The sequence below is a fragment of the Sinocyclocheilus anshuiensis genome, unplaced genomic scaffold (assembly GCF_001515605.1).
Source record: "Sinocyclocheilus anshuiensis isolate Anshui unplaced genomic scaffold, SAMN03320099.WGS_v1.1 scaffold702, whole genome shotgun sequence".
Classification (NCBI taxonomy): domain Eukaryota; kingdom Metazoa; phylum Chordata; class Actinopteri; order Cypriniformes; family Cyprinidae; genus Sinocyclocheilus; species Sinocyclocheilus anshuiensis.
In genome coordinates this window covers 2,506,738-2,518,219 of record NW_015548184.1, presented here as the reverse complement: position 1 = coordinate 2,518,219, position 11,482 = coordinate 2,506,738, and the positions used below count along the sequence as shown (strand labels likewise).

Here is an 11,482-nt window from a genome sequence, read left to right as displayed (position 1 = left end):
TACAATGTTTTTTTGGCTATTGCTACAAATATACCCCAGCGACTGGTTTTGTGGTCCAGGGTCACATATTAGGAACCTTAAAAATGGCATAGGGGCACTTTAAGTCAAGTTCACATAAACTCTTATCTCCGCTGCGGCTGTCTGTCATCCTCCTTTCAGTATTCAAACTGCGTGCCGCGTTCGGTTATGACAGTCAAAACGATTAAACTCTCTCTAAGAACGCACAGTAACTGAAATTTAAAACTGTTAAAAGGAAAGGCTCAATAAACTATCACACAGATTTAATACACTACGCATCAATTGTCATTAACTTTAGACTGAGGAAATGGCATATACTATTTTATATACTATAAAAATATAGTATTTTTGTCATAGATTATGATTATATATTTTTTCATTTATTTTTCTTTAAAATGAAGTTGTCTGTATTTAGTAGATTGTGTTTAACACACAAAACCGTGATGATCAGGTCAACACACTGAGGTATAGAAATTCTACATTGATTATAAAAAAAAAACAGTGCTGGTATCGGATCAGTATCGTTAGATACTCAGAATTTTTGGTATTGGATCGGATCGGATCTGAAAAAAATGGTATCTGTGCATTCCTAGTTAAAGAGTACTAATAGTGCAATTTATTCATTATCTTCCTGCCATGAAAGTGCATTTTTGTAAGTGCCAATTACAGCACAGTTGCCTAGGAACCTTAAAAATGGCATAGGGGCACTTTAAGTCAAGTTCACATAAACTCTTATCTCCGCTGCGGCTGTCTGTCATCCTCCTTTCAGTATTCAAACTGCGTGCCGCGTTCGGTTATGACAGTCAAAACGATTAAACTCTCTCTAAGAACGCACAGTAACTGAAATTTAAAACTGTTAAAAGGAAAGGCTCAATAAACTATCACACAGATTTAATACACTACGCATCAATATCTCTTCACTTTGTGCTTTGAACTTTTTTTATGCTGCGCGCTGTGACTCCGTGTTGCTTCAAGCGTATCATTCTGCGCACGGGATGCGCGTAAGCTTTATGTGCCGCTCTGTATTGAGCCTTTCGTATTATAATACTTTTGCAGAATGAAAGATTATTAATAGCCTTTCTTGTTCTTTACTGGAAATGTATTCTTTAAAAATAGTTGAGCTTCCCTATATACAACATTTTCTTATAGTATTTTATTATCTAATATTTATATAGCATATACAGTCTGAAGTCATGTTAAAGAGTACTAAAAGTGCAATTTATTCATTATCTTCCCACTATGAAAGTGCATTTTGTAAATGCCAATTATAGCACAGTTGCTGCTCAGCTTGAGGTTTTCTGTTTATTTGCTGTGTGAGTGACAAAGACATGGTAGTACAGGTGAGACTACGAATCATTAGGGACTTCATTTATCCTGCCTTGTTCAGTTGTCTGCAGAATTCACAACTTGCTCAAAGGTATGAATTTGGATGGAGCGTAGAGCGAGTGCTGATAACTTAGACAGTAGCTCTGCAGATTTATTTTTGAAGTCTGCTGCTCATTAGTGTTGTGCTAACTAAATCTGCATGGCACAGTTAACAAGTAAAAACATCAAGATTACAAATCACCTTGAATAAATACAATAATTCCTGAATTTCTTGTCCACACAACTTCACAGTGAGATAATCATTTGTTAGTTTTTCTTAGGAACAATAACTAACTGTTGTTTGTTTAATTTGTTGAGATAAGATAATCAAAACACTACACAACATTAATATTCATGAGTACATTATGAAGGGAAACAATGATTTGTCATAATCGTGCAGCCCTAGTTTGTAGTAGATTGTTTGAATATAATTTTTAGTATAAAAAAATGAAAGGACAGCAGATTGATGGATGAATGGATAATAACAAGGAGAGATAGGAAAGCTGACATGTAAATATCAAAAGCTTTGGATTCATTAGCTGGGTCTCTTGAATTCATCTGCTTATGCGGGGCTCTCAGTGTGGTTGAGTGCTTAAACTGCGGCAACAACTCACAGCCTGCATTTTTATCCCTGCTTCCTTTGCCTCTCTTGCTGCCTTTATTTCGCTCATGCGGTTCTTCCGCCTTGCACTCCCTAATCACATCAGTCTCTGCGCTCTCCGTCTCGCACACACACTCCGTTTTGTCTCCAAAACTTCTCACATCCATCAGCACCCTTTTGTCATTGCACCTCTCATAACTATGTATTTGTTGTTTGCTTTCTTCCTCATGAGCAGAACACTATCTTACTGAAGGACAAAGGTGCCAGTTTTTCTGTAGGCACCGGCCCCTTTCAAAGACACCTTTCTAAAAATAGTCGACAGGTGTGTTTGTATATTAAAAGACTTTAATGTTATCCCTCTGATTGCATTTGCAGTGTCCTGAATGAAAGCTGGGTCCTACAAAATGGAGTGTACTAGATTTTTTTTTTTTTTTTTTTACATAGAAACAGATGTTTAGCAAGTCATTTTCTCTCCACCCCATCCATTTTTACACTTTTCATGAAAGCCTACAGACCGCTTTCAAAATGCATACGCTGTCTATATAAACACATCCCATCCTGCTGCTATCATAGCTGCCATAAAGCAGATCAGGATTCATACTCTAGCAGTCAATAATGCAATTATACATTAATATATTCTCTCCGACTGTGGGACTCGCAGCATTGCCTCATAAGCCTGTAACAAAGATTGTCACATCTAGCTTTTGAGCAGCGAACATTAAATATATAATAATTATCATTACAAATATAATAATAAATTATATACTATTGTAAAATTCATAAAATATATGCTTATTTTTTTATTATTCGCTTTTTTTATATCTAATATTTTTATTACATTTTTAAGTATTATTTAAAATGATTTATGTTTGTTGCTTATATCGTCCTAAAGAGGTTTATTTTGCAATACTGACTGGCTCTGCAGTTTTCTGCTTATTAAATAAATATATGGATATGAAATGAGGATTTAAGTTATCTTATTATCTTAGATTAGGTTAATGTGTTTGCTAAAAAGAATAGTCTAATATAACAAAAATCAGCCTAGCAACCACACAGGCACTGCAACAGTATTACAAAATGAATGTATATATTATTGTTAATCTTCAACACAAATTACTTTCTCTATGGACTAGTTATCTAGCGTATTTAGCATCAATGTAACATGTCTTTCTCTGTTTTTTTCTCTCTCATCCTACTCTTTTTGTTTCTAGCCAAGTTTACTTTTTAAAGCATTGTTTTATACATTCCTGATTGTATTAGAATATAAAAGGAATATAAAAATATAAAGGAATGCCATTAAATACAACTAAATCTCTTGCAATGCTTTGTTTATTGGGTAAACTTGTATTTTGTAAGAGACCTTCAGTAGACGCATGATATGGAGTTAATACATTTTTTATATGGCCAATTTTATCTCTCTGTCCTCAATTGGAATTGTCTTGCCAGCAAAAAACACATAGTTTGAACCAAAGCATGGTTTCTTGAGACCATCAGTGGCCTGACAAGTGCTGAAAATATATAGTGGCAGTCCAGACCTCTTCTAATAAGAGATTCAGTGTTTTGGAAAATTTATATCAGGATCCTGCCAAAGTGAAGACTCTATCTTTATATTATTCATCTTAATGAATCTGCTCTCTCTCTCTCTCTCTCTCTCTCTCTCTCTCTCTCTCTCTCTCTCACCTGAGCAGGTATAAGTCAAATGAGAACTATGTATATGTTCGGGGTCGAGGGAGAGGAAAATATGTGTGTGGAGAATGTGGGATTCGCTGCAAGAAGCCCAGCATGCTAAAAAAGCACATTCGCACTCATACAGACGTCCGTCCTTACGTCTGTAAGCACTGCAACTTCGCCTTTAAAACCAAAGGTAGACATATATCTTTTTTCAAACACATCCCATCCAGCTACATCACAGTTCCTCTGTGTTTGAGTTCTTGTCACAAAAAGATGTGATTTTTGTATTGTGTAATTGAGAATATCCTTTCCTCAAAGGGAACCTTACCAAACACATGAAGTCCAAGGCCCACGGCAAGAAATGCCTGGAGATGGGTGTGTCAGAGTCATCTGTGGATGAGCTGGAGTCTGAGGAAGCAGGTAGGGTTGCCAAAAAGAGTTTTTGTGGTTTGATGGGCATCAGGGGTGTGAGTGACGATATGTAGCTGCTGTTTGATCATTTAAGCCATCTTCCACAGTTCTCAGTTAATGATTCCTTGCATTCAGGCGTAGTTTAGTGTGTTACATTACATTCATATGATACTTCACACATTGAAAATGTAGATGGCTTGTGGTATAGTGAAGTATAAATTTCAAAAGCTTAAATTGCTCACCCTTTGGGCTACAGACTAATTCTAGAACATATTCCACCATATCCAGATATTTTTTTAGCTTGTTTGCTTCATTGGTGCAAAAGTGATGTCAACCTTGCGGTGTGCTTTCAGACTTGAAAGCTGAAAGAAGCCAATGAAAATAGTTTGCTATAAAGAGAAGCAAGACTGACCTTCAGTTTACCGTGTTTATATAAAGCCAGAACTGAAAATTGCCTTTCTCCCTGTCTGTCTCTCTCTTTTACTTTGTCTTTTTCTTGACATTTTTCATTCTCAGTGCATCTAAGAGCTACAAGGACATTTCATTCAGCCACATTCCATTCACTATATTTTAAATGTAGTTGACGAATGAAGCACTGCTCAAAAAAATTTTTTTTTCTTTTTGCATTTGAATGTTATATATAGCTTTCCATGGGGGATTAATGAGAGTTTATCAGAGGAGACTGGGGATAGTTGTCACAAGAGCTTTGAGTCAAAATGATGCATGTATATTTTCTTGATTTTTGCTGTAGCTGTTTGATGAATGAGTGAACACAATAAAACCACATTTAGTATACATTCAGACAAATATCAACTATATAATGAAGAATTTTAACGAAGGTTTGAATTGTGTTTTCGGGACAAGGTAATTTTTTATAAATGTCAAGTTGAGGTAAGTTGCCACGTGCCTTTCGTTTTATGCTACCTGTCAAAAGTTTGGGGTTGGTAATTTTTTAATAATATTTTTAAGGATGTATTAAATTGAGCAAAAGTAATGGTAAATACATTTATAATGTTACAAAAAATTATATTTTCTGTTCATCAAATCCTGAAAAAAATACAGTTTACACAGAAATATTAAGCAGCACAACTGTTTTAAACATTTAATAGTAATAATAAATATTTCTTGAGCACCAAATAAGCATATTAGAATGATTTCTGAAGGATCATGTGACCAGTTATTATGGCTAACTGGAACTAAAACTGAAACTACAATTAAAATGATTGTAATTTAAAATGTATTGATTTAAAATAAAAATAAAAAATATGAAATAAACTAGTTTAACTTGATGTACTGAAATAAACTAAAACTGAAATAAAAATGTATGTATAGAAAGACGGACGGACAGATAGATAGATAACAATAGGAAAGCGATAGGAAATAGAAAACAATTCTTTTAAATTGTAATATTTCACAATATTATTTTTAACTCTATTTTTGATAGAGTTATGCCCTTGGTGAGCATAAGTGACTTCTTATCAACCCCAGACCTTTGAACAGTAATACTAAAATGAGTCTACAACTAGAAATATTAACTGGATTAAAAAGTGTGACAGCTGACCTCGATCTCCCCTTTGGTTCATTTTTAAGTTGTATCTATTTATTTTGTGTGTTGACTCCTTTGTTACATTTATGAACGCATTCATTTCTGTCCAACAGGAGGCAGTGAGGAGCGAGTGTGTGAGTCAGAAGAACAGGAGGGGCACCAGTTCTCTGATGTTGACGATTCTGAAGCAGAAGATGATGAGGATGAGGAAGAAGACTTCTCTTCCCACGATGAACCATCTTCAGCCTGTTCCACTGATACTCGTCAATCCACAGGTGACCTCTCTGAAAGTGGCCAAGGCTCACAGACCGAGCCCGCTGACCCTACAGCCAAAGAGGAATACTCCTCACCCCACAGACCGTGGCCTGGCATACGAGCCACATCTCCAGGCAACAAGAGGGCGTCGTTCTCCCGCAAGGGCTGGGAGGTTTCCCCGAGGACCTTCTCCCCTAGCAGTGAAGGCTCTCCCCTTAGAAGCCTGTCTCCAAGGCTTGAATTGTCCTCACCCAGCCGTCATCTCTCTCCTTCCCCAGAGAGGGGCCTGTCACCCATCAGAGCCCTCTCCCCTTTCAAGCCTCTCTCACCTCTGAGGCCTGTATCCCCGGCACGGTACAGGAGCGCAAGAGCTGTCTCCTCTCATATGCCCCTAAAGCCCCAGCATCGGCCGCACAGCTCACCCGCAGGGCTCCACTGGGAGCCTAGCACACCAGCTACTGACGGTCAAAAGGTGGGTAACGCAATATAATTTAAATAATGTTTTCAATATTACGTTTCTTCTCGGCACTTTCAAAGTAAAATGTCCAGTGAGTGAGCTAATAGCACAAAAAAGAGATGAACATGAATGTGGCAACATTATATTATGTTGGTTGTTATACGTATTGCAACAGTTCGGAAAAGAAAGGCAAATGTTGTGTTACATTTGAAAATAACAGCACCTAAATTACTAAACTCTGCCTAGCAAAAACTAACATGAGATAAAAGTAAAAAAAAATGTATGGCAACATTCTATGATGTTGGTTGTTGTACATATGGCGGGAGTAAGTGAGTGCATTGTCATGTTTGAAAATAATTTACCACCTACTAAACCCTACCTAGCAAAGGCAAATGTTACGTAAAAGCTCAGTTTTCTTAGAAACAGATGAATGTTATTGTGGCAACATTTTATTATATTAGTTGTATGTATCACGGCAAAGGCAAACCTGAGGTAAAAGCATTTGATAGAGCAGTTATGCCATTTTATCTTACTTTTACAAGTCTTTTTGTTTCACGGGACTCGCACCCAAGCGTTTTGCATCCTAAGTTTAATGCTGTACCAGCTGAGCTACCAAGGAAGTTTACTTTGTTAAAAAGACATACATTTGTAGCAGTTTATGTGATTAGTTTAGAAATGATGCATATGGTAAAAAGTGTTTTGAAGTCATAACATAGTATTATGCAAGGAACTGCATGAAAATAATAATCTGCCCCTGCCCCAGGGGGCATAAATTGTGTGAAAAGTTGTTGGTGTTTTACTGCCATTAATTTTCATTCTGCTGGAAACTGCAGTGAGTCTTTCTTATTTATTTATTTTTTTATGCTTTTTTTTTTATTTTGACAAGAATTTAGGTAGAGGCACATTTTTCCTGTCAGCCTGTGTCGGATTTTTTTTAATTATTATTAAATGAATGTTGACTAATGTTTTTTTTGTTTTTTTTATGAACAAAAAGTGTAAATTACGATGATAATCGGAAAATATTTTAAACTCAAACCAAAAAAATGCTACATTAAAAATATATACTGGCTAGGAAAATATGATGAAAAAAAAAATATTAGTCAAAAGACAAAAACGATGAGTAAAGCAGTTTAAAAAATGAAGACTCCGTAAAACAAAGGAATACAGGTGCATCTCAATAAATTAGAATGTCGTGGAAAAGTTCATTTATTTCAGTAATTCAACTCAGATTGTGAAACTCGTGTATTAAATAAATTCAATGCACACAGACTGAAGTAGTTTAAGTCTTTGGTTCTTTTAATTGTGATGATTTTGGCTCACATTTAACAAAAACCCACCAATGCAATCTCAACAAATTAGAATACTTCATAAGACCAATAAAAAAAAACATTTTTAGTGAATTGTTGGCCTTCTGGAAAGTATGTCTGTGTGCATTGAATTTATTTAATACACGAGTTTCACAATTTGAGTTGAATTACTGAAATAAATTAACTTTTCCACGGCATTCTAATTTATTGAGATGCACCTGTATATTTGTTTGATTGCAATGCCATGTCTCCCCCTACAGGACAGGCCTGGTACTCAACCAACTTTACAGGAGCGTATGCCCCCGGATCCCTGCCTGCTTTCCCCATCCCTACGCTTCTCTCCAAGTGAGTCTTTCCCTCCAAGTCCTGTGACGCCACGGACAGTGGACTGCATGTTTAGCCACCTTCCTTTACACTCCCAAGATCAAGCCCGCATGCCCTATCACATGATTCCTATTGGGGGCATCCAAATGGTGCAGCTCAGACCCCGATCACGCCCCAAGCTGGAACGACAGTCATCCTCCACCCCTTCGCCCACCTCTCCCAAAGAGGACTCCCTTTTTTCCCTCACCAGGAGGGATTACCCATGGATCTCGCTTCCAGAAACCAGTCCGCAAAGGACTCTGGCGGACAACAGGACAAAAAGCCTAGATGGGGGAGCCAGCCGGTCTGACCTGTCTTGTCCCAGTACAAGCTTGACGTTACCCAAACTCCCCCCTTCACAACCAGGTGGAGGGGAGCAACGGACTGCAAAGGTCAGAAAGCAATATGGCGACTCGAGCTCCGCCACAAAGACTCGCACCTTCGGTCCCGAAACATCCAGGAAAGCAGCGGCAGACAGCGATGAAGGAGCCGAGAGGATCTTGCAGGGGGAAGCAGCGAGTTCCTCACGTGAAACGACAGAAAAGTCTGTAGCGGCGCCACTCGGGGGAAGTGGCTCTTTTTCAGAAGGATGTTCAGGATCTGGCAGTGCTCCTCAGAGCCAGGAAGGTGATCCAGATAGCACTTAAAAGCCTCTGTGCACAGTGGTGAAATGCTTTCTACTGCTAATACTACTATTGTTTTTTGTAATGCGCTTATTTTTTATATACAAAATTTTCAATACTATTGGTAACTTGGTAAATGTTTGTTCTGCAATATTCAAGATTGTAATATGATGCACTTTTTTTTTTTCCTTGGAAAAAATATTTCTGTAAATCGATTGCGTCTGTCCTTCCTGTATCTTTATTGACATTGCAATCTTAATATATCTATTTGAATATGTATATGTAAAAAAAAAAGAAAAAAAACATGTACTTGCAAAACATTAAGAATGGGTATGAATACATTTCTATATGACCAAGGTGAAAACTTAAATCGAGAGTAATTCCAATATTTCGTCTCTTGTCCAGTATTCTAGTGATGTGTGCCTTTTTCTGTCCAGATTTACTGCTTGAAGTGTCAAAGATAAAAAAGGCTGTGAGTTCTTTTTATGAATAGATTTTTTTGGGGGGTGTTTCAAATGAGCTGGTATTTGAAGAAGAGAAAGGATTTTCTTTATACGTTAGGGTAAACGAGACAGGCGTTGCTGTTATATAGACAAGAAACAAAGGTTTCAGCGGCAAGCCTTGCAGGGAAATTGCACTGAAGTCATATTTTTTTATAATACAAGTGATTAAATGATTAGATAAATTGTCTCTGTACAGATAGAAAGTCTATGGTCCATATTTATTGCCATGTGAAAATATGAAAATGCCTATGTTTTGTTTACTTTGGTTTTCAAAGGGATTTCTATTGTCATTTTTATTGTTCTTTACACTTTTTGTTAATAGTTAGTTTTTTTTTAGTTACGACCTTAAGACTTGAAATGAAGAAACTGGACAGGCTTTTCAGTGAAGTCGGTCAAGTTCTGGGTGGATCAAATGCCCTCCAAATTTGTCAGACATTTTGCATTTCTGAACCAATAAAAGGTACACCAGGAATTACTAAACCTGCTTATGATGGTGTCCAGTGTTTTGCGACCAGCAGATGGCGCAGTCTGTTCATTCATGCCACTTTCATTCTCATTTTCTAGCGCTCCCACTGGGACCTGAGCAGGTGGACTTATGTGAGCTGTGTGGGAGGCATTCATGGCCTGTTCCAATCAGGTTTTATAGTTTCCGGAAGAAAAAAGATAGCAGTGTAGAGTCAAATAACTGGGCTTCCGCAAGAATTTCTATTCCCAAGCGAAAAACATTGGAGTCTGAGACGTGGCAGATCAACTGTTCACTTCCTAAAGGCAGTTTGTCCAAGGCTATTTCAGAAGTGTCTCTTTTTTTTTAGTTTATTCTTCTTGAGACTTTTCAAACTCAGTGACGTAATATTTTTTGTTTTATCCATGTAGAGTTCCACAGCTGTGTGTGACCAATGTGTTTGCTGTGGAGAACGTTGCACAGACCTTGAAGCCACTCTATCATTTCATCAAATTTTTATATGAAAAGATTCCAATACAAGCTGTGCTATCGGCATAAACAGTAGGACATAATGTGAAATGTTTCCTCATTCACGACTAATTTTATGCAGACTATCTTATATTAAAGAAACTGGACAGGCTTTTCAGTGAAGTCGGTCAAGTTCTGGGTGGATCAAATGCCCTCCAAATTTGTCAGACATTTTGCATTTCTGAACCAATAAAAGGTACACCAGGAATTACTAAACCTGCTTATGATGGTGTCCAGTGTTTTGCGACCAGCAGATGGCGCAGTCTGTTCATTCATGCCACTTTCATTCTCATTTTCTAGCGCTCCCACTGGGACCTGAGCAGGTGGACTTATGTGAGCTGTGTGGGAGGCATTCATGGCCTGTTCCAACCAGGTTTTATAGTTTCCGGAAGAAAAAAGATAGCAGTGTAGAGTCAAATAACTGGGCTTCCGCAAGAATTTCTATTCCCAAGCGAAAAACATTGGAGTCTGAGACGTGGCAGATCAACTGTTCACTTCCTAAAGGCAGTTTGTCCAAGGCTATTTCAGAAGTGTCTCTTTTTTTTTAGTTTATTCTTCTTGAGACTTTTCAAACTCAGTGACGTAATATTTTTTGTTTTATCCATGTAGAGTTCCACAGCTGTGTGTGACCAATGTGTTTGCTGTGGAGAACGTTGCACAGACCTTGAAGCCACTCTATCATTTCATCAAATTTTTATATGAAAAGATTCCAATACAAGCTGTGCTATCGGCATTTATGCAGACTATCTTATATTAGATTATTACTTTTAATCAGTTGCTCACACTACTAAATAAGTGTTTACTGAGGATCTTTGTGAATAAGAACAGACAATGTTCTGTTTCAGTCTGGTTTCCTTCAATAAGAAATGCAATAGAAAGAATGATATTGAGCTCAGTTATATGATCGCACCAGGATCAAGCTTTGTGTAATTCTCATTCTCATGCCATAAACCAAAAATGTAAGTAGTACAATCATTAATCAATAGAAATCTACAGGTTAAATGGTCAAGCGATTAAAATCTGAATGTGTCTGAATTCCACAACAATGTGTTTTATGTTCAGTCTCTGTTTTTGCAACAGTCTGACACTTGAGATTGTCTTTATACTATGGAAGCCCGTTTCCGCCACTGAATAATTTTTTTTTAAGTAAAAATGCTACTTGGTTAACAGAAAATTACTATATGCAGAAAAACTACACTGTTTTTGCAGAATTGTTAATTTTTACTGAACAAAATTAAAACGATAAAAATTATATATTTTTTCTATACGAATTACCATATAACTCATGGTAGAATTGTTTATTATGACATCAACCTGAATTCATCTTTTTTTTTTAAATGCAGGTCTGGCTCCCAGATTCTGCTGCAATCCTTTATATATAACCAGGAATCA

At 37.0% G+C, this 11,482-nt stretch overlaps 2 protein-coding genes across 4 annotated transcripts in view; both read left to right on the top strand.

Annotated features, from left to right (window-relative positions):
- Positions 1–9,600, top strand: part of LOC107704966 (transcription factor HIVEP3-like) — a 79,330-nt gene extending 69,730 nt beyond the window's left edge. For all 3 annotated transcript variants that reach the window (XM_016508058.1, XM_016508060.1, XM_016508061.1), the window contains exons 5-8: positions 3,673–3,848; positions 3,974–4,075; positions 5,726–6,339; positions 7,892–9,600. In XM_016508058.1, coding sequence (XP_016363544.1) covers positions 3,673–3,848; positions 3,974–4,075; positions 5,726–6,339; positions 7,892–8,641 — 1,642 coding nt within the window. In that variant the 3' untranslated portion in view covers positions 8,642–9,600. The remainder of the gene's footprint in view (positions 1–3,672; positions 3,849–3,973; positions 4,076–5,725; positions 6,340–7,891) is intronic.
- The window catches only part of LOC107704842 (endothelin-2-like), an 8,532-nt gene continuing 5,993 nt past the window's right edge, over positions 8,944–11,482 (top strand). The window contains exon 1 of the mRNA XM_016507864.1: positions 8,944–8,947. Coding sequence (XP_016363350.1) covers positions 8,944–8,947 — 4 coding nt within the window. The remainder of the gene's footprint in view (positions 8,948–11,482) is intronic.